Source organism: Danio rerio, chromosome 24 (genome assembly GCF_052040795.2).
Source record: "Danio rerio strain M-AB ecotype USA chromosome 24, GRCz13ab, whole genome shotgun sequence".
NCBI lineage: Eukaryota > Metazoa > Chordata > Actinopteri > Cypriniformes > Danionidae > Danio > Danio rerio.
This window is the reverse complement of record NC_141044.1, coordinates 30,637,252-30,660,962: the sequence shown is the minus strand read 5'-3', so window position 1 is coordinate 30,660,962 and position 23,711 is coordinate 30,637,252. Positions and strand designations below refer to the sequence as shown.

Sequence of the window (23,711 nt, the reverse complement as noted above, 5' to 3'; positions counted from 1 at the left end):
ATTAAAATAGAGCAGAGCCTCTTACGCATTAGCAACAGGCCACTCAGATGCAAAACGTGAAACTCTCAGCAGAACAAAAACTAAAAATGCTACAAATCCTGACATAAATATTTCACCCCCATTTCAATGCAAACACATTTAGCACTGTACAACAGATAACATGGGATAAAAATGGAAAGCAGCCATCCATTTCCAGCCATCTTTCTGAGCTTCATGCTAGAATAGCAGCTCTTGATAAATTTAAAAGGACAATCTCAGTCATGACCTGAATAGCATGGAAGCGGGTTCAACCAATGGTGGCTGTTGTCATGCTATTAGTTTGCATCCATTTGCAATACCTGTACTGGGACTGGTCGTTTCCACCAACGTCAGGACATCTCAGCTTCTGGACCAGGATTCGAATGATGCTGATGAACAGAATGAAGTTTAACTGTAGAGGGCGGAAAAGGAAGAGAACACAATTTTATATCACTCCTCTTTTATACAATGACATTATCCAGACTAAACATTAAGTCCTGTTCTCTGGATCTGACACAAGAACTTCTCAAAACATTCTGTAAGACTTGAACCAGCTTACAGGATTATTGTACACACACACACATACAAACTTTAAAGGACATTAAAGGACTGGTTCACCCAAAACTAAATACTGTCATTGTCACTGTCATTTAGTAAATTTCTGGCTGCCGTGTACTAAAATCTGGTTTAAAATCCCCTCCCAGTAGGCACACAAATTCTTAAGATGTTAATATTATAGATTTAGGTCACGACGTCAGGTGACCAAAATTCAATGTCTAGCCAGCGTCTAAGGACGTTATTTTAACGTCCAATAACAATGTCAAATTACATTGATATTTGGTTGATTTTAGGTTGTGTTGGAAAGTGATTAAAATCCAACGTCTGATACAGTAGATGTCATAGTGATAATGTCCACACAACGTCAAGGTGTAACATGATTAGACGTTGATATTAGGTTGATTTTAGGTGGATTTTAGGTTAGACGTTGGTCATTGACTTCCGCCTGATTTTGGGTTGTGACGTCAACCTGATTTTCATTTCCAAACAAAATCCAACATCTCCACGACATTGGGGTACAACGTCCAGGGTGTATTTAATCAATAAGCCAGGCAAGCGGCCGCTGAGGGCCCCAGGAAATCTGGGGGCCCCCAATAAATATCTAGAAGTATAAATTTTACCTATAAACTATGTATAATAATGTTTTCTATAATATTTTGTATAGTGAGTCAAACAAACAAAAATTTAAAACAATTAAATATTATTTAATATAAAATAAATGTAATATTTGTATTATTTTATTATTTTTATTATTTATAATTATAAATATTTCATTGTATAATAATAAAAATAATAAATTAAAATCTGCACAAATTTGTCCCCATGGAGCAGTCCAGTAGTCAAATTTATACATCTTTATTTTTAGTTTAAAATAATCATTTAAAATGTAGAGATTGCAATAAGATCAAGCATAGAAAAGAAGTTTGAGTGTTTAAAAAACAGCTAAATAAATTTTTTTTAAATAAAAGTAATAAGGGTTCGTTTAAGGACTTTTGGGCCCCATGGCTGGAATTCCTTTGGGCTCCCCAATCCCTAAATCAATTTGATGTCATGATGACGTCCTGCGCCTGCAGAGCTGTTTACCACCATAACAAACATGTAATTAATCTTGTCAGCTTGAAAATAAGAAATATGCATATTAATGGTCCACAAATACCACATTTTAATGATCATAGATGAGTTTTAAGAAAGAAATGTATGCAGGGAGGCTGTACAGTAAGTCATTGGAAATCTATATGATATTCTTTCTTCAGTGGAAGAGAAACAATGTCTCAGTTATTTTTGTCTATACAATGAAAGCAAAATGGGTCCGGAGTTGACCCCACTGACTTTCATTGTATGGACAAAAATATCTTCAAAATGTCTTCTTTCATGTTGCACAGAAGCGAGTTTGTACAGGTTTGAAATTACATGAGGGTGATAAAAAGCTTGAAAGAAAAATGTTTTTTTTTTTTTTTGGCTAAACTTTCTGAGTCTTTGGAGAATAGACATTGAAGGAGAGAAATTTCTCAGACAGATTTCATAAAAAATACCTTAATTTGCATTCCAAACATTTTTACAAGTTCAGAATGGCATTAATTTGAGTAAATGAGACTCTGGACCACAAAACTTTTATTGGTATCATTTACCAATAGCCAAAAACTATTTAAAAAATCATTTCCATTTTTGTCCATTTCATTGTAAATAAACTTACTGGAGAATTAATCTAACTATACATAATCTAGAAATATTTGACTATACACATAAGACTAAACAAGCACTTAATAATTCATTCATTCATTTTCTTTCTGGTCCCTTTTTTTTATCAGGGGTCGCCACAGTGGAATGAACTTATCCAGCATATGTTTTACACTGCGGATGCCCTTCCGGCTGCAACCTAGTACTGGGAAACATCCATACACACTCATTTATACACATGCACTATGGCCAATTAAGTTTATTCAATTCACCTGTAGTGCATGTCTTTGGATTGTGGGGGAAACCGAAATGCCAACTGATCCAGCCAGGACTCGAACCAGCAATCTTCTTGCTCTGAGGCGACAGTGCTAACCACTGATCCACCATGTTGCCCTACTTTACATAATATTATACAACGCTGTGCGTTTGCAAGTAAACGTTTGTTTTTCTTATTAAGTTCTTGTAACGTGGTGTTTATGAAAGTGTGTGGTGCATATAGAGAGACGAGTGTTTCTGCATAAATCAATGGAAAACTCATTTATTCTGCTTTCTAGGTTATGTATAAATCTCAATTTCCTAAAACTTGACATTTATGACTGGTTTTGTTGTTCAGGATTCTAATTTTGCAGTGAATGTGTTAATCTGGTATCTAAAAGTATGAATAGAGTATGATTTAGAGTAGGGCTGCACAATATATAATTCCAGCATTGATTTCGCAATGTACACATCCACAATTGTCACATCGCAAAGATATGCAATGTTGAGTCGGAATTATCCTTGACCAGAAGCTACAGAATTGTATTCAATCACTGTATTTCAAGAGTTCACACTTAGATATTGCTTGATAATAATAGCATGTTTGGCCTTTTGTACCGGGAGAGAACCCTGAGCTCGAAGATAATTGAGCCTGGTGGATGAGCATGTAAGGGGGTATGGGATCAGGTAGTTCTCAAGAGCTACCCTGGTAAAGGAAGAAAATGGGTGGATGGGGGGGATTCTTCAAAAAATGAAGATAAGGGAGTAATACTAGACGGGCTGATTATAGTTTGGAGTTTGGATTCATCCGAATGCCTTACGAATGATTACGGATGAGAGACCAGCCATAATCAATCATATCACATCCTCCTCTCGAAATCAGTTTGTAAAACTTCACTTATATGGCATATATATATATATGATTGCAAAAAATTGTTTTTCTTACTTTGTATATTTGTCTTGTTTCTGGTCCAAATTTCTAAATTTCAAAGCGAAAACAAGCTTATTTTACTTACCCCATAACCCAAAACTTTTTCACTTATTTTTTTCTGATGGTGAAAATTAAACAATATTTTTTACTTGCTCTAAGAATTTTTGGATATTTGTACTAGAAACGAGACAAAGCAAAGTAAGAAAAGCATGTTTTTGCATTGTGATTATTCAATTTCTGTACCTAAACAATGTTAGACTCCATAGAAAACAGCCAAACAGAGCTATTCAAAACATCTTACTGTATTCATATCACATTATTTATTGCAGAAAAAAAGAATATTGCAATATCAGATTTTTACCAATACTGCGCAGCCCCAAATTTGAAAATTATTTCTCTGCATGCTTTAATTGCACCAAAAGTTGTTTTAAATATATTCTGCCAGACGTGTAAACTCTAATGTAAATGATCGTCCTCAATTTCCATCTTGCTTAAATCCATCAGACAGATAGTAAAAACAAAAGAGGGCACCTGCTTCTGTTCCTCATAATTAATCCCGCCGTAAAACCTCAAACCAAAACAAACAGAACAGTTTGGCCAGCGATTCCCTCTACCAGTGACAATTTGGTATGTAATGCTCTGTGAAAGAGCGATCCAAACACGTGGATTACCAGAACTAAGCACGTTTGGCAGAAAAAAGCTATGACGTTTTCTGTTGTTATTGCATTCTTGGCTCTGGAGGACTGAGTAACAGGAACATTTTGACCTGGATGCAAAGCTGTCAAACATAGCCATCATGCTGTCCAGAGACATTTGATCTTCTGCAGGTGAGGAGTTGCAAAATGGAAATGGCACAAGAGAGAGAGAGCTCTGGCACGTGTGCTGAGAAAGGCGCTTGTGACAGCGTGTTTGCTTGCTCTTCCTGACATGCCTGCATTCATGTCTTATCCAGGAAAGTGTCTGTGAGACTCAGCACATCCCCTCGTCTGCTTTGCTGGCAGAATCCCTCCCTGCCTGACATAATGCATACAGTATGAGGCTGGTCTGTGTGTTTAGAAGTACGGGTGTGAGGTTATACTCACAATGACAGATGCCATGATTGGCCAGTTGATCACGCGCCAGGGAATCGGATTGTCGATCCTCTCCCAGCATCTATTAAGAGTAGACATCAAAGAGTTACAAGTGCTTTCATAGCAGCGGTAGCAAACGGGGGAATGCGTTTCATCTTCTTTTGCCTCGTTTTAATCTCTCAGGTTTAAATATCCGCTATTAAGAGGCTTGTGTGAGCTCTGTCACTGTCTGATTATGCTGGGCTCGACTGCTCACCCTGTGTCCTCGAGGTAAATCCTGCACACAATCCATGGAATCACAAACACGGTGGGGAATCCTGGGGGGAAGGAGAGGGAATGAGCAAATATCAGAAGGCATACTGGTGGCATACCTTTACATATAATCAATGTAAACATAACTGAATACAGATAAACAGACAGACATAGATAAACAGACGGACGGACAGACAGACAGACAGATAGACAGACAGACAGACAGATAAAGAGAAAGACAGAGATAAACAGACAGATAGATGGCTAGAAAGGTAGAAAGATAGATGGATTGAGTTTATGGATGGATGGATGGATGGATGGATGGCTGGCTGGATGGATGGATGGATGGATGGATGGATGGATGGATGGATGGATGGATGGATGGATGGATGGATGGATGCAGAGACAGAAAAAAAGGCAAATGGACAGACGGACGGACGGACAGACAGATAGATAGATAGAACAAATAAGGACAAATGGATGCAAAGATAGATAGATTAAGAGTCAGACAAAAGATAGATGGCTAAAATTTTACAAAGATGGATGGATGGATGGATGGATGGATGGATGGATGGATGGATGGATGGATGGATGGAGAGACAGATAGAAAGGCAGATGGACAGACAGATAGATAAACTGATAAAAAGACAGAGATAAACAGAAAGATAGCTGGCTAGTAAGGTAGAAAGATGGATGGATGGATGGATGGATGGATGGATGGATGGATGGATGGATGGATGGATGGATGGATAGAGAGACAAAAAGAAAGGCAGATGGACAGACAGACAGTTAGATAGATAGATGGATGGATGGATGGATGGATGGATGGATGGATGGATGGATGGATGGATGGATAGATAGATAGATAGATAGATAGATAGATAGATAGATAGATAGATAGATAGATAGATAGATAGATAGATAGATAGATAGATAGATAGATAGATAGAGAGATAGAGATGATAGATAGATAGATAGATAGATAGATAGATAGATAGATAGATAGATAGATAGATAGATAGATAGATAGATAGATAGATAGATAGATAGATAGATAGATAGATAGATAGATAGATAGGTTGAAAGATGGATGGATGGATGGAGAGAGACAGACAGACAGAAGGAGGAGGAGGAGGGTCACTCTCTCCACACATTAGTAGAGCTGGAGAGGAAATGCTGGTAAACAGAACATGATTAAAGAGGCCATGTTAGTCGTCACTGTCACGATGAAAGAGAAGATTAATAAAGTGTTGATGTGATGCGTCTAATAAGCCCCGCCCATCAGCTTCTCCAGAAATGCATGAAGATCCCGCTCTCCTTTCTCTCGCCTGGAAACTCCAGGGACACAAACAAACTACAAAGACAAACTAATACATAATGTAAGACAAACAGACTGAACAAGACCGATGGCACGTCACGCTGTTCCCTTCGCTGTTTTTTCCTCCGAGTGGTGAGCGACATCTATTCAGAAGTGTTTGAATGAATTAAGGAAGAGACATTCAGGTCTACACCGTGAAGAGGTGTGTGTTCTCGGATCATTTTCTATGCACGCACGTGTTCATGTCAGACAGGATGAAAGCTAAAGCATCAAATGCAGCGGGAAGTGGAAAATTGCCAGACTCAAATAATCCTTTATTTACTCAACTACCTGTTTATATGCAAAAACACTGACATGAATAACATTAATAGACCGAGAAAAACACTCTATATAGCCATTCTGAAGAATAACAAAGGATTTTGGAGAAAGGAAATGTCTTATAAAGGTCAGTGCAAGTGCTTCTAATGAAGACTTACCCCATCCAATCAGAAGGTAAATGATGAAGTGTCTGTTCTCTGAGAAAATGACCATCAGTAGGGTGTGTAAGTACAATCCTTCAACCAGCAACCAGTAGAAGTTTGCCATGATGAAGTAGTTGAGGATGACCAGACTGACTTTGCAACCCATCTAAACAGAAGCACAGAGAACGTCAACCTAGGCTCATTCTGAAAACGTACCACTACATACATTTCAGGAGTGTCAAATATGAGCTACTGTTTTTTGCAGTTTTAGTTTTCAAGAATCCACCAGAGGCCGCTGTGTATGCTTTTTCATTTCTCAAATTTCTCTCGTGAGTGCCATGTTCTCTCGTAAATCCACTAGAGGCCCCAGTTGACTGAACGATCCACTGACTCACCCTCCTCTTTCCCTAAACCCAACTGGTAGTGTTTTCAAAAGCACCAATTGACCCGCCCACCCACTTCCCTAAACCCAACCGACAGTTTTAAAAAGCAATCCAGAAAAAGAAAAGGATTCGGAAATGGATTTTTACCACGTTTTTAGATTTTACCACATCCTCACCCTGTTATTTACTTGTTTATTTTATTTGTTTGAAAACATTCTTTGTCAGACTCTGTGAGTCTCAAGTCTGCCAACGTACATGGTGAGCTACTGGACAAACTGGTAACTGGAAAGCCGTCCATATGGGGGTAAGCTGTCAGCTGGTAAGCGCAAAAATTAACGACGTCATACCACCCCATAGTATTCATTTTAAAGACCAAATGCAGGCATGTGTAGTTCTGGCTACATAATTCGGGATCTCCAGAGATGTATATAGGGCTATGTTTCAGAATGAGCCTATGTTGGAGAGCGTCTATGATCAAAACACATTTATGAAACTGTGGGGCAAGCAAAGAGGTTTGTCATTTCAGAGTCTGTAGTGACAGAAATAACCTGATGAAAGAAATAACCTGATGAAGCATAAAAATGTTTTAAGACAACTATTCATCTGGCTTAGCATATTGAGACCCTTACAGGTGAAGTGTGTAATTTATTTGATGTTATTATACTGTCTTGTATCCCAGATTCATGCGCAAAGGGAGCTTAAAGAAAATCTTTTGTAGGTTTGACTTCCTGAAAAGCATCAGTGCTTCACATATTTCTGTTTCTGTAAAACCTGTAATAATTTAACATTTTTTTTTTTTTTCCGCTGTGGCGACCCCTGCTTAATAAAGTGACTATGCCAAAAATAAAATTAATGAATGAATGAATAAAATCAGTAATGTTGTGAAATATTATTTACATTTAAATTAAGTGTTTTTACTGACTTCTTAAAGAGAATTCAAAAATCATCCATCATAAAAAATTAATTACGCAATTTATTTAGTTTTTATTATTTAGTTTTTATGACTATATTATTACTTATACGACTATATTATATAGAATATACATAGCTATAAGTAAAATATAATTATAATAGCGTTAACTGTACTTTTTTATTATATTTACTATTTGTTATACTGAGCATTTTATTCATAAAAATAAATAAGTAAATAAACAATCAATTAATTAATTTTACTGTTTATTTTTATTTATTTATGCCAAATACTTTAGTATTATGATTTTTTTATATTAAACCATACATTTAATTTTTATCTAATATTGTTGTGATCACCAGCAGTGTTTTCTCTGCTGGAGATTACTTCCTGTATTCCTGCTGAACTGCAAATCCCAGAAATCATTGCGCCAATCACTCCTGCTGACATTTATTTGGAGACACACACACACACACTCACAGCTAAAACTCATCATCATTGATTACCTAGACTATTTAACCCCTTAGTTTCACACACACACACATTTCTGAGTATTCCCTAAGCAAGTGGTGTCCAAACTCTGTCCTGTCCTGTTGTTCAGAGATGCTCTTCTGCATACCTCAGTTGTAATGAGTGGTTATTTGAGTTTCTGTTGCCTTTATATCAGATTGAACCAGTCTGGCCATTCTCCTCTGATCTCTGGCATCTACAAGGCATTTGTACCCACAGAACTGCCGCTCACTGGATATTTTCTCTTCTTTAGACCATTTACTGTAAATCCTATAGATGGTTGTGCGTGAAAATCCCAGTATATCAGCAGTTTCTGAAATACTCAGACCAGTCTGTCTGGCACCAACAATCATGCCATGTTCAAAGTCACTTAAATCACCTTTCTTGATGCTTGGTTTGAACTGCAGCAGATCATCTCGACCATGTCTACATGCCTAACTGCATTGATTTGCTGCCATGTGATTGGCTGATTAGAAATTTGCATTAACTAGCAGTTGGACAGGTGTACCTAATAAAATGGCCGGTGGGTGTACTTGCACCAATATCGATCAGATGTATTCACTCACCAAGGATGGCTGCACTGTACATTCCCCGTTTTCATGAGAAAACAAAATGGCATCTTTGACCAGCACCGCGATGGCCCTCAGTATGAACGAGAAGAACAGGTTCAGATGGATGTAGTTCCTGGTGCAGTGCAGTTTTCTGATAAAGCAAGAACAACAAATAAACACGGCCTCTTTCTATTTTAATTGTGCTCATGCTTAGTTTGTGAGAAGAATGCAAAGGACATCTTGAGCCCTGTTTCATTTATCTCATCTCAAGACAACTCCTTAAATTAATAATTTCATTCCAGCTAGATAAACACTATCGGGTTTAAGCTCTGCGCCAAGCAAAATGTTTATCCTCTGTGTCAAAACGTTTAAAATATAGGCGTTCAGAAGCCTGCCAAATTCAACTCCTCAATGATTACAATTAATATAAGGCAGGCTCATCCATCCACACAAACTGTAGAGTAATACAAAGCAGACACAACTACTGGAATTATTTAAGGCTTTGTTTCCAACCTGAAGAGACAGAGGATGGTGCTGCCGGTGATGAGGGCGATGAGAGAAAGGCTGTGTCCCAGTGTGTAAAGAGTCTTCATCACTGTGTAGAAAACATACTGGACACACACACACACACACACACACATAAAAGACAGAAATTAAACACTTTGTATTTGCGAGATTTACTTTTAGCTGGACAACATAAAATTCCTTCCAAAAGATTTCTATAACCCATATTGTAAAAATATCAACCTCATTCTGAAAACGTATCGCTTTATACATTTCTGAAGACCTCCTAATATGTCCCAGGAGCTACGTTTCTAAGCAGTTTTTTGTTTTCATGGATTATGTACCGCTGTGTAAATTTCTGGAGAGTGCCAAATACGTCCCAGGAGCTACGTTTTTTGCGGTTTTTGATTTTTGCGAATCTACTAGAGGTTGCTGTGTATGCTTTAGAGATCTCAAATTTATCTCGCCAGTGCTATTAGTTCCTGCTGTTCTCACGTAAATCCACCAGAGGCCACTGTATATGCTTTTTAGATCTCAAATTTTTTGCGAGTGCCATTCGCACCTGCTCTTCTCTCGTAAAGTCACCAGAGGCCACTGTCGACTGACTGTTTGACTGACTGAATGATCGACTGACCCACCCTTGCCCTTCTCTAAACCAAACCAAAACTGTTTTCAAAAGCCCAGATTGAAATTATCCACCGTTCTTCACAAAAAAAATGAAGCCACACGTACTTATGGCTACATAAATTATGATCTCCAGAAATGTTTATATGGCAACGTTGTCAGAGTGAGCCTAAGTTGAAAAATATCCATAAATTAGCAGTTTATGTATTTTGTGATGGATGTTTTTATTAATGTGTTCATTTATGCTTTTGAATTGCATTATGGGACCTTGATTTTTCTTCCAACAACTGTCCACCTTGAAAAGTTTAAAAAAGTGACTATTATGAACATTTTTAATAGTTTAAAGTGATACAGTATATTGTCTGGGTTGGTGTTGTATATCATGGTACAAAAACCGTGTTATAAACTGCCAGTACAGTTTCTGTTATTTCACAGACTTATTTCTCTACTTTGTTATTTCTTTTTTTTATTATATTTCAAACTTCTGAAATTTCAATAAAAGCCACTTTGCTGAACAGTAAGAGTTGAATTTTCAACATTAAAAGTCGACAAAGCAGAGCTCAAGGTCCCATACTATTCACAACTGTAAATAAAGGAAAAATACCTGTGAATAAAAAAATACAGAAAGTGTTTTTATTACAATGCAGTCTCATAGAAAAATGAAATAGCTACTTTTCCACTATTATGCCAAACAGTTCTAAGAACTGTCGGGTACACAGCCATGTCACCCTGCAGCCCAAGACTGAAGCTAAGCAGGGCTGAGCCTGGTCAGTACCTGAATGGGAGACCACATGGAAAAACTAGATTGGTGTTAGATTGAAAGTGGTATTAGTAAGGTCAGCAGGGGAACTCAACTGTGCAGTCCGTGTGAGTCCCAGTAAAGTGAAGGGGAAACTATACTGTCAGCAAGCAAGGTCTTTCTGGTGATACGTTAAACCAGTGGTCACCAAACTTGTTCCTGGAGGGCCGGTGTCCTGCAGATTTTAGCTCCAACCCTAATCAAACACACCTGAACAAGCTAATCAAGCTCTTACTTGGTATAAACATCCAGGCAGGTGTGTTGAGGCAAGTTGGAGCAAAACCCTGTAGGGACACCGGCCCTCCAGGACCAGGATTGGTGACCCCTGCGTTAAAACGAGCCCCTTATCCACTGTGGTCATTAAAAAATTCCATGGCACTTCTTGTAAAAGTGTCCTGGCCAAATTCCCTCCATTGGCCCTTACCCTTCATGGCCTCCCAATCATCCTCATCCACTGAATTGGCTGTATCACTGTCTCTCCACTACACCAATATTTGGTGTGTGGTAAGCACACTGGCATCGTTGTCCTGTGGCTGCCTTTGCATCATTGAAATGGATGTGGCGAGATCTCCCCTCATGATTGTGAAGCGCTTTGGGTGTATGACGAGACACAATAAAATGTGCTATATAAATACACTTTACAATACATTGCAGTTGCAGTTGTGTTTTTACATGAGCCTGGAAAGGTGCAGCACAATTACAAAGCTTTCTAAGTCCAGAATTGTAGACATGGCTAAACAACTGCATACCTGTCAACATTTGGATGTGAAAATAAGGGATATCCCCAACACATACTTAAAATACTTAAACAGGATGACAGGAGAATGGTAATGGTAAAAAATGGAGTGTGCCCCCCACTGCAGCCTGATGACGTACCGGATCAGTTGCAAAAAACAATAATTAAGACACGGCAGCTCAGTGGTTAGCACCGTCGCTTTACAGCAAGAAGGTCACTGGTTCGAGTTCTGGGTCAGTTGTCATTTACAGAGTTTGCATGTTCTCCCTGTGTTTGCGTGGGTTTTCCTCCAGGTGTTCCGGTTTCCCCCACTGTCCAAACACATGCGCTATAGGTGAACTGAATAAACTAAATTGGCTGTAGTGTATGTGTGTCAACGAGAGTGTATGGGTGTTTCACAGTACTGGGTTGCAGCTGGATCCGCTGTGTAAAACATGTGCTAGATATGTTGGCGGTTCATTACGCTGTGGTGACCCCTGATAAATAAAGGGAGTAAGCTGAAGAAAAATGAATTAATTAATTAAATAAATTACCTGTTACATTGTGTGTTATTAAGTGTATTGTGTGTTATTAATCTTCATTACATCTTACAGGAAATCATGCTTATGGACGAGCTAAGTACCTGTATTCAAGACGACTTATCATGATAGTATGAAGCAGAGTAATGCTGAAAGCAGGCAAAAGAAACGAGCACTGGAGCAATTGCTGAGAGACAAGCGCGACATGGCACAAAAACAATGCAGCTTTTATTATGCCACAGTCCACCGTTCCCAATTCTTCTGCTTGAGATCATGTAAGGAAGAAACAGAGCTGTTTTATCATGTTAAATACATATTAACGTTTTGTTCTAATGCTTATCTGTGCTCATAATAAACACAAAACATATTAAAGCATATTTGTTCTTTACACAGTTTCTATCAAAAAACAAGAGTTAATTAAGAGTACGATACAAGACATGGTCCAAGTAACCATTTAAAATGGCTTATTTTTCTGAATTAAACATTCTCTCTGACATTTTGGAGAATGTACAGTTGAAGTCAAAATTATTAGCCCCCCTGAATTATTAACCCCCCTGTTTATTTTTCCCCCCAATTTCTGTTTAACGGAGAGAAGATATTTTCAACACATTTCAAAACATAATAGTTTTAATAACTCATCTCTAATAACCTATTTATTTTTGCCATGATGACAGTAAATAATAAATTACTAGATATTTTTCAAGACACTTCTATACAGCTTAAATTGACATTTAAAGGCTTAACTAAGTTAATAAGGTTAACTAGGCAGGATAGGGTAATTAGGCAAGTTATTGTAGAACAATGGTTTGTTCTGTAGACGGTCAAAAAAAATAAAGCTTAAAGGGGCTAATAATTTTGATTTTAAAATAGTTAATAAAAAAAATTTAAATGGCTTTTATTCTAGCCAAAATAAAACAAATAAGACTTTCTCCAGAAGAAAAAATATTATCAGACATACTGAGACATTTTTTGCTCTGTTAAACATCATTTGGAAAATATTTAAAAAAAGAAAAAAACATTCAAAGGTGGGCTAATAACTCTGACTTTAACTGGAAGTACAAAAGTCAGCAAAATATTTTGTTCTAGTAGTTTTTGGATATGTCAATGAAAATAATCTTACATATTGTGCCTTTTATAAAATGTTTTTTTTTTGGTTGTTGACACTGGAATTTTTTTTATTCCAGAGGATTTTAAATTTTTTTTTGAAACATTGTTTGAAAATGATGCACCTTGATTCTAGCAGAAAGAGTAGTATTGCACTCTGGGTTGTGCAAAAGTGTTTGTGTAGAAAACTATGGCAGAAATAACATGTCTTCATTTGGCTAGTCAAATCATGTTGTACATTGCCCAGAACATTTGAATTCTGTCATCATCAGCCCACGCTCATAATGCATAAAAATCAGACCTTTTTTTCTAATAGAACAAAATGTCAAAGCTGCCTTTTCCATATTAGAGAAATGCATGGTTACCTCTTGCTGCAACGAGTATATTGTATGATTGAGCCTCATTGAGCCTCATATGAGAACAATAAATATGAAAGAAAATATTCAAATTAAATTGAGCTACATTAATTATTGCAGATGCATAATCTGCATCTTTCCCATTTTAACATGCATCAAAGTTGAGATGTCCTATTTTAGCGCCTGCATCAAAATTAAATTCATATTACATGCACATAAAGCATATTAAATACAAGCGTCTACTTGAATGTTTCAAATAACTTTTGTAAATAAAAAAGTAAAAGAGCTTCATCATCATTCAGAGTGACATTTATGCAAATATTAAACAACACCCTTATTTGGACTGCTATTAACGCTTTTTGTTGATAAAAATAGGGTAAGACCTAGTGGTTTGAAGGATAATGGCAAAGTATAAGGATTAAAAATGACAATGAATTAGTATTTTCAGGCTACACTGTGATCCTTAAAATGAGTCATGACTCTGAAAAGAGTCAAATTATTCTTGTTCTGAATGACAAGATAATTTGTATATAAACTTTTGTTACACTGAACCACATTTTAGTAAGTGTCTTCTATAAATCATGTTAAAAATGTATGAATGTCATTATTTTTGCTCAGAAAAAAAACAATATAGCTGGAAAAATAACACGAGGGAAATGACATTCATACATTTTAACATGAGTTATAGAAAACATCCACTAAAATGTGAATTTATGAAAAATGTGTGTTTTTTCAGTATCACCTATATTAATCTAATTTGAATAGTTTATAAATAATTTACCTACGCATTCTGAATGATCTTAAAAAAAAACCACCAACTATTCTTAAATAACTGGTTTGTAAATAATGCAATTTAGTAATCAAAAATAAATCATTAACAAAGTATGAAAACATAATCATTAAGCACATTATAAATGGCCTTGTAAGTAAATAACACAGCATTTGTTGCTGTATTTATAAACTGCTTAACAACATCTATTAATGTAGAGTTGATGCTTAACAAATAAATAATTAAATATTTGCTAATACTTAATATATAATTTATAGTGTGTAGTTATTATAACGTGTTACCATTTTGTCTTTTGGACAGATTTTTCTATTTGAATTTTGTTGTAGTTTTTGGTGAATAAATTATTAAACACTTATGGAGTTTACATAACTTTCTACAATATTTCTGTACAGTTATATATTAAATATTATAAGCTCAAGAAAATACAGAACATCTCCTGTAAAATTACAGAAAAAAAACATGTTACAGAAAATGTCTGTAATTTATTGTCTGTTATTTATTTATTTAATTTTGTAACTATGTAACTACTTTTTTCAATTACTGAAAATTTCTGTAATATACCATCCGTTATTTTATGTTTTTTTATAATGAAAAATTTCTGTAATTTGACGTCCGTCATTTAATTAATTTATTTTTTTTTATTTATTCCTTTATTTTTTTAATGGAAAATTTCTACCCGTCTGTTATTTCTTGTTTTTTTATTATGGAAAATTTCTGTAACTTAATGTCCGTTATTTTACTTTTTTTTTAATTGCGAAAAATTTCTGGATAATTTAACGCCCATTATTTATTTATTTTTTTCCTGTGAAATTGTAATTATTTTTTTATATTTTGCTAGTGCTGTTTAATATAGAGATATTTTTCAACATATTTTTAAACATGAGAGTTGAAAAGACTCATTTGTAATAACTAAATTATTCTGTCTTTTCCATGATGACAGTACATGATACTTTGTATGGTACTATTTCACACTAAACATTCAAGAATACAGTGCAAATAATAATTTCCTTCAACATACACTCAAAAAAAATACTTTGCTGCTTGTTCAAACTACTATTCCAAATATAGCTTTTTAATTGGAACAACTTAACTGTTTTATGTTAAATCCACTTAAATTTGCAAAAACAATAAAGCTAACTTAATCGATTTGTGTTAGGACAACATACAGGGTTTTTTCTGCATTTTTCACAGTGTAGGGTTTAGAAAAAATGGCACTGTCGCTTTAAAATAACAGGAACAGCACATACAGCAACTGGTGTACAGCTGGTGAAAGAAATGCACACAATGTAAATGTGAATTCTCTTACAGATGAAGGATCACAGGGCGGCTAATAACCATGGAGATGGCTTGTTGAGCAGGCGTGTTTGGTGGTGTTGAGTGTGATGAAGCTCAGGCAGACTCATCCCCCATATAAACAGCATTCCTTCAGTCTGACTTATACTACCTGGCACACAGGAGCCACAGCAGCACCCACTAAAACCAGCGGCAGCACATCATTCCTGCTGCCAGACTCCAATCTGACAACTCAAAGACCCATGAGCTTGACATCAGACGGATATTTTACAACTTTTGTTTATCTGTATGTTAAGAATGTTTTTGCTTCAAGATTTGACTTCAGAGCTCAATGACACGATATATCAATGACTGTGTAATACTGAATGGGAAAAAATTATTGTGTAAATGTAACAAGTATGAAAAGTAGTATTTCACCTGTTATATATTAATGTCATATATATAGAGAGTTTCTAAAGAAGCTTAAGTTGTAATTTCCTGTTTTGCTCCTCCATCTTCCCTTTTTGCACTAATTGCACATGGGAGAGGTGGTGTCTGCTAAGCTTGTACATATATTATACCATCTGAACACCTAAAATTATTTTAAAACTCAATTAAAAAAAGATATATTTATAACTTTATTTTTCACATATATTTCATTATTTTTATGTTTTCATTTCAATTGAGGATTTGATTTATTTTTGTTTCATGGATGCATGTGAGTGTTGAATGCATTGCACTTTTCCTTTAACAGAGAAGCTATAAGGGCAAACCCACACTGTAAAATATGTGCTTTGTGTTATCGGGTATGTTTTATCACTCATTGTTAGCTTGAATTTGTTTGAGATTTACTTCTCGCTGTCTGCCTTTTTTGCATTGATTGCACATGGAAGAGGAAAGCTATAAGGGTGAAGACACACTGTAAAATATGTACACTTCTTTTATCAGATTTAAAAGCTAAAACATTATGACTGATATCCGCCTGGTTATTGTCACAATCACCAGCGATCTAATGCTTGTAGATTGCTGGAGAACTACAAATCTGCCACCAAAAGAACTCCATATCCAGTCATGCACCACTCACACGCACCTGTTCCAGGTTTCATTGATTACATACACAGACAGCCAGAGGATCGTTATGGACCATTACTTGGAATTTAAAAGCAGCACAGACACACACCAGTGGTTGAGTCTTGTTAAACTTTACTGTTAACATTACGACACGTTTCCTTTGTCTTTTCTTGCTGTGTTTGACCCTCGCTTTGTTTTATTGTTTACTTTTGTCTGCTGCCTGACTTTGACCATCTGCTTGTTTATTGAGCACAATTATGGATTTGCCTGTTTACATCTGTTTCCAACCGTTGCTTACATATTACAAAACCTTTTACTAAAAATTAAGCTATTGGCAGAGGCCAGAAGATGTGAAAATATGTATTAGATTTTAAAAATAATTTATTAACATAATTGTACAAAATGAATCGCTTAAATAACAGTAAAGACTGGATAAAATAAGTGATCCAGCTGGCAACATTATTTTGTTAAGGCTGATTTAATTAGTCTGCATCTAACTTGTAAAATTAGATAAAAATTGAATTAATAAACCCAATTTTTGTTTTTCTTCAGATGTCACATTGTCAGATTTTATTTTAATTTTTTATTGCTAAAAAGCAAACTAACTTATATATATTACTTTATATATATATATATATTATTTATTTATTTATTTATTTTTACTTTAGAAACAAAAAAAATCAAGGGCAAATACATTTGTTATTTGAATTAATTGAGGAAAGTATGATTTATAAAAATAATTTTGATGCTATAAATATTATTACAAGTGTTTTACTGCCATTTTTTGTCAAGGAGTAAACAAAATATTAATATACAAAAGGCAATTAGAAAGGAATTATGGATAAAGGCATGTTAACAAATTTCCAATTTTATTTATTATTTAAAAACCATATATATATATATATATATATATATATATATATATATATATATATATATATATATATATATATATATATATATATATATATATATATATATATATAAATTATATAAATGATTAATTAATTAAGGAATGAATAGATAAATAATTAATAAAAAATGATATTTAACTATTTTTTCTAAACATTTTATTAACCTGTTATAAATATATATATTTCATACAAATTAAGACTGTAATAAAGAGATGTGCATGCAGGTAAACCCGAGCCTTAACAGTTAAAAGCAGACAGAAACCAGCCTCTGTGCTGGCTTTGGATGAGCGGAGCGATTGTTTCCTTCCTCAGACAGTGGTTTATTTACTGTTGGATGTGTTTCAGGGAATGCCCATGGAAAACTTCTGGAGAACTTCAGATTAAAATTGACATTAATATGGCACTTGGAACTTAACATGCCTTGCAATGCACAGGAAATGGTGAGTATTATTTAGACAATGTCTAAGTAGTCTATTTAGACTTTAAAGAGATGTGTGTATTCGAGTTTTAAAACACTAGATACATTATCTTGAAAAGTACATTATCAAACATTTCTCTGTCACTGAAACGCAGGTTCAGCTTTGCTTTATTTTCCAACCAAAAGTAGATCATGTTTGAGAAAACCATATGGCCAAATCGATTTTTTTAAATCAGAAATTGTACACACAAACAAAGCCAGAAACTATTATCAGCCTTCATCTACATCTATTTAATTAACATACATACATTTTTAAATGGATTAAAAATGTATTTAAAAATATTTAATTCTGCAATCATTTGCAACTCATTCATGTCACTCCAAAACCATAAGAAATTCATTCTTCTTCCTAAGATAAATTAAGCTATTTTTAATAATGAAATTGGAGAGATTTAAGAGTCCCTTAACCGAAAGTCTATTCAGCCAAAACAAAACAAAAAAATGTGTGTGTGTATATATATATATATATATATATATATATATATATATATATATATATATATATATATATATATATATATATATATATATATATATAGACCAAATGGTTTCAATTCAGATCTTGTAAAGATACATGCTTGCTATTTGTGATAAACAGATTTAACTGAGTTTTTATCCACACATATAAACATTGATCAGTGACCATACTGTACCTAATTAACATATGATAACAGACCTGATTGGCTCATGCAGAAGCTCATATGTGACATGTAGCGCAAGAATGAATCTCATTGGTTCTCATACGTCAAATTAGCATGACTGAGTGTACAAGGCTGTTAGCTCCTAAATACACACACACACACAAAAACATTGATTGGACTTACAGTACATTTAAAAAGTAAAAGGTAAGTGGTTGCAAACAATTGATATGGGCTGAATTTAAACAAACAAATGAAACTGAGTAATGTTCAACTTAATTTGCTTGTTTAAATTCTGCCCATATACACCGTTTTCAACTACTTACCTTAAAAACATTTAGTAAATCCAATGGACATTTTTTTTGTTTGTTAGTTTGTTTGTTTGTTTTCCCCCTGTAGTTGGCACAGCATTGTCTAACTTCCAATCTTTCTGAAAATCCAGACATCCAGTCAACTGTTTCCATGTTAAGTCTATGGTTAAATGAAGTAATAGTAATGAAGTCACACTAATAACTACTGGCTTATTACTTGCCTATAACTGAGATATTAACTGTTTTCAGTAGATATGAAGTATGCTCTTATTCTACATCCCTAATCCTACGCAATACCACACCCAACTACTACCTACTAACTATTAATAAGCAGCAAATGAGTAGTTTATAAAGGGTTACCAATGAAGTAAATATAGGACCAAGTTCTTACTGACATTGTCTAAAACAATTTTTGGAATCATAGGGAAAGCAATGCAAAGACTGTGTTGTCTTGTTGTCTTTAGGATTAGCTTTATTGTGTTTATTGCATTTGCCTCCTTTATTATTAACCTACTGTTAAATCAACTGATGGATGGAGCTAAACATTAATGGGTGGAGTTAAACAGGCAGTTGTTGAAGATTTTTCTTAAGTGGATACAGAGTTTAGCCCCACTGTTACATAATAAAGTCAACCCAGGCTCATTATGGATATGTACCCCTGTATACATTTGTAGGGAGTGCCAAATATATCTCAGGAGCTAAGTTTTTTTTGCAGTTTTTGTTTTCGCGAATCCACCAGAGGCTGCTGTGTACCCTTTTTCAGATCTCTATCGCGAGTGCCATTTGCACATGCTATTCTTGTGTAAACTCACCAGAGACTGCTGTCGACTGACTAACTCACTGATTGACTGATCACTCCATGCACCCACTTTCCTAAACCCAATCGATAGTGTTTTCAAAAGCACAGTTTGACCTGCCCACCATCTTTACTAAACCCAACCGACAGTGATTGTGTTTTACCTGCTTTCTGAAACCGTTCTTTGCCAGACTCGAACCTCGTCGTACCGTTCAACGCCTTAAGTCTGCCAACGTACGCAGTGAGTCAAACTGATAACAGCTGAAAAGCCATCCTCACGGAGGTAAGTGGTCAGCTGGTAGCGCCATCAGCGGCGTCATACCACTCCATTGCGTTCATTTTAAAGACAAAATGCAGCTATAGGTAGCTCTGACAAAATTATTTGTGCTCTCCAGAAATGTATTGGGGGTACATTTTCACAATGACAATGTGTTGCAACCAAGTAGCTCATTCCACATCCTGTTGTTTTTGGCACACTGTAAAAAAATGTTTTACAGTGTAGCTTGACTACAATATAACCTGCCAGTTTCAGAACTCACAGTGACCCCTCTTATATGTCAAAAGGTCAAGGGATATATTTTTCTCAGTTTATGACCCACTTAAACCGCTTGGTTCATATAGATTTATTTTTAATCTCTTTATGATCATTTCAAAGCATCAAAGTTTTGTGTGAGTAGACTTTCATTGAAGGGACAGAAATCTTTCAGATTTCATAAAAAATGTCTTCATTTGTGTTCCTTATTTCCAAAGTGGATAAAAAATTACATGAGAGTGAGTAAATGATCGCTGAATGTTCATTCAGGGGTGGCTAATAAACACAACATTTACATTCATGAACTAAATCAAGTGTGAAAGAAAAACCTGTCCATTTAAAATACAGTTTAACACAAAATTATTAGCCTTTCTGTACATTTTTCCTTTTCAAATGTTTCCCAAAGTATGTTCACCAAAGCCAGGAATTTTTCACTTTTTTCCTGTAATATTTCTTCTTCTGGAGAAAGTCTTATTTGTTTGTTTTATTTTGGCTAGAATAAAAGCAGTTTTAAATTTTTAAAAACCAGTTTAAGGTCAATACTATTAGCCCCCTACATACAATTATACAAGGCTTTGCCTAATTACCTTAACTTGCCTAATTAACCTAGTTAAGCCTTGAAAAAACCCTTTATGCTGAATAGAATCTTGAAAATTATGTAGTAAATTACTGTCATCATAGCAAAGAACAAATAAATCAGTTATTAGAAATGAGTTGCATTAAAACCATTATGTTTGGAAATGTGTTGAAAAAAATCTTTCCATTAAACAGAGAAAATATAGAGGGAGGCTAATAATTCAGGAGGGCTAATAATTCTGACTTCAGCTGTTTGTGTATATCCATCAAGCAGAATTGCTTCCAGTGAACCCGAAAACTAATACCAGGTGTCCTTTCAAACAGAATCAATACCCCAAGGTTAGAAGATCAATGTGCGATTTAATTCGTCACTGGGCTTGTTTTAATTTCTCTGAAGTGTCCCGGGGCAGGACTTCTTTGAAGCGAAGCAGGACGGGGCTCAAGAAATCAGGTTTCAGACAGGTTTGGCTCAAGGTCAATCAGTGTTTCTACCAGTGCCTCAGGAGGACGACTTTAGTCATCTCTGCTAATTTCAACAAGAGAACTGGGCGAGGATGGGAACGTGCCCTCTGCTACTGTCTCTCTACCCTTCAGGAAATTGCTTTAATGTTTCATTTCCCCAGACGCAGGATCAGAATGAAAAACAGCGAACTGTCCCCTCATTGCTCAAATGAGCAGCGCCGCGTCAACTGGGCACCGTCCCAAAGCACTCGACTGCCAGCCGTCTTACTGAGGAGCACGTGCTGGATGGACCCTGAGTGTTGTCAAAAGTCCATCACAGAGACTTTTGATGAAAAACATTTGTATGGATACGCAGCAACTCTTTAAACATTGAAGAACAACTTGCAAGTACAATAAAACTGATTTTTTTGTTGATCCTTTAAAATGAAAGTTGAAATGTGACTGACTGATAAATGATAAACTGTATGTCACTTGCAAGACATTAACCAATGATAGCAGAGATCATTATCGTAGTGTTAACTAAAAGGTGCAGTTGCAAAAACACACAATTTCTTCATCTGGTTAAGGAAATAGGTGATTGTGCGTTTATGTGTGTGTGTGTGTGTGTGTGTGTGTGTGAGTGTGTGAGTGTGTGTGTGTGTGTGTGTGTGTGTGTGTGTGTGTGTGTGTGTGTGTGTGTGTGTGTGTGTGTGTGTGTGTTTGTGTGTGTGTGTGCGTGTGTGTGTGTGCGTGCGTGTGTGCGTGCGTGCATGTTAAGCTGTGGTCACACAGCACTTTTTGGCCCATTCATATGCATGAAAATGCGACAGACTGGAAACGCAAGTGTGTGCAACAAGTTTTGCAGTCCGCTGCATTGCAAAGTTCAAGCTTGGTGAACTCTGACCTACGAAATTGCATCACATGACTGTGAGACCAATCAAAGATCAAAACATGACCTCTCTGAACGGAAATGGACCAATCGCTTGCATTTTTAAACATCTAATCATCTTGTTTAATACCACCCCTTTTGGCAGAATTTTGCATACTCAAACTCGACCATGACCATGGCATAAGTCTAAAATGGTCTTGTTAATTAATTCTCATACTTTGAAGTTATTTTTTTCCATATTTTAAGCTTGCTATTATTGTTAAAAAATATTATTTATAATACAAAATTATTTATAAATTGGGGTATTTTTTCATTACATTTCTATAATATACACTCACCGGCCACTTTATTAGGTAAGCCTTTCTAGTACCGGGTTGGATCTCCTTTGAGAGGGTGCTCGCTGCAGAGCCATTTGAGCAGAGCTGAGCTCCAGCGAGGGGGAGCATGAGCTCTCGGTCCTCCTCCTGTAAGCTGTTTTAATGCGTACACCAACCCCACCCCTAACCCTACCCCCAGTGACATCACTCGTGGAAGAAGTGCAAAAAAGGTGGAGCTCATGCTCAAGCTCCCCCTCGCTGGAGCTCAGCTCGCCCAAATGGCTCTGCAGCGAGCACCACTTGTCTCCTTTTGCCTTCAGAAATGCCTCAGTCCTTTTTGGAAGCGATTCAACAAGGTTCTGAAAATATTCCTCAGAGATTTTGGACCATATTGACATGATAGCATCACATAGTTGCTGCAGATTTGTCGGCTGCACATCCATGATGTGAATCTCCCATTCCACCACATCCCAAAGGTTCTCTACTGGATTGAGATTTGGTAACTGTGGAGAACATTTGAGTACAGTGAACTCATTGTCATGTGCAAGAAAACAGTCTGAGATTATTTGCGTTTTATGACCTGACGCATTATCCTGCTGGAAGTAGCCATCAGAAGATGGGTACACTGTGTTCATAAAGGGATGGACATGGTCAGCAACAATACTCATGTAGGATGTGGCGTTGACATGATGCTCAATTGGTACTAATGGGCCCAAAGTGTGCAAAGCAAATATCCCCCACACCATTACACCACCACCACCAGCCTGAACCTTTGATACAAGGCAGAATAAATCCATGTCTTCATGTTGTTGATGGCAAATTGTAACCCTGCCTTTCTTTGTAAACCCTAGGAATGGTTGTGCATGAAAACCCCAGTAGATTAGCACCAATAATCATGCCGCATTCAAAGTCACTTAAATCACATTTTCCCCATTCTGATGCTTGGTTTAAACAGCAGCAGATCTACTTGACCATCCCTAAATGCATTGATTTGCTGCCATGTGATTGTCTGATTAGAAGTTTGTGTTAAGTAGCAGTTGGACAGATGTACCTAATAAAGTGGCTGGTGAGTGTATATTCATTAAAATATGCTATTTAGAATTTTATATCCAAATATAAAATTATCCAAAATATATCCAAAAACCAAAAAT

At 35.8% G+C, this 23,711-nt stretch overlaps 1 protein-coding gene and 1 long non-coding RNA gene across 4 annotated transcripts in view; one reads left to right on the top strand and one right to left on the bottom strand.

Moving 5' to 3' along the window:
- vipr2 (vasoactive intestinal peptide receptor 2) overlaps positions 1-23,711 on the bottom strand; it is a 75,240-nt gene that overhangs the window by 6,711 nt on the left and 44,818 nt on the right. For all 3 annotated transcript variants that reach the window (XR_015524613.1, XM_087308943.1, NM_131779.1), the window contains 6 exon segments: positions 9,408-9,505; positions 8,910-9,045; positions 6,556-6,706; positions 4,766-4,826; positions 4,522-4,591; positions 339-430 (listed from right to left, as the gene is read on the bottom strand). Coding sequence is in view for 2 of the 3 variants with exons in the window: in XM_087308943.1 (XP_087165069.1) it covers positions 339-430; positions 4,522-4,591; positions 4,766-4,826; positions 6,556-6,706; positions 8,910-9,045; positions 9,408-9,505 (608 nt within the window). In the remaining variant the exon portion in view is untranslated.
- LOC147838063 (uncharacterized) overlaps positions 17,893-23,711 on the top strand; it is a 55,271-nt gene continuing 49,452 nt past the window's right edge. Inside the window, exons 1-2 of the long non-coding RNA XR_015525096.1 lie at positions 17,893-18,022; positions 21,311-21,762. This is a non-coding gene — a long non-coding RNA (uncharacterized LOC147838063). The remainder of the gene's footprint in view (positions 18,023-21,310; positions 21,763-23,711) is intronic.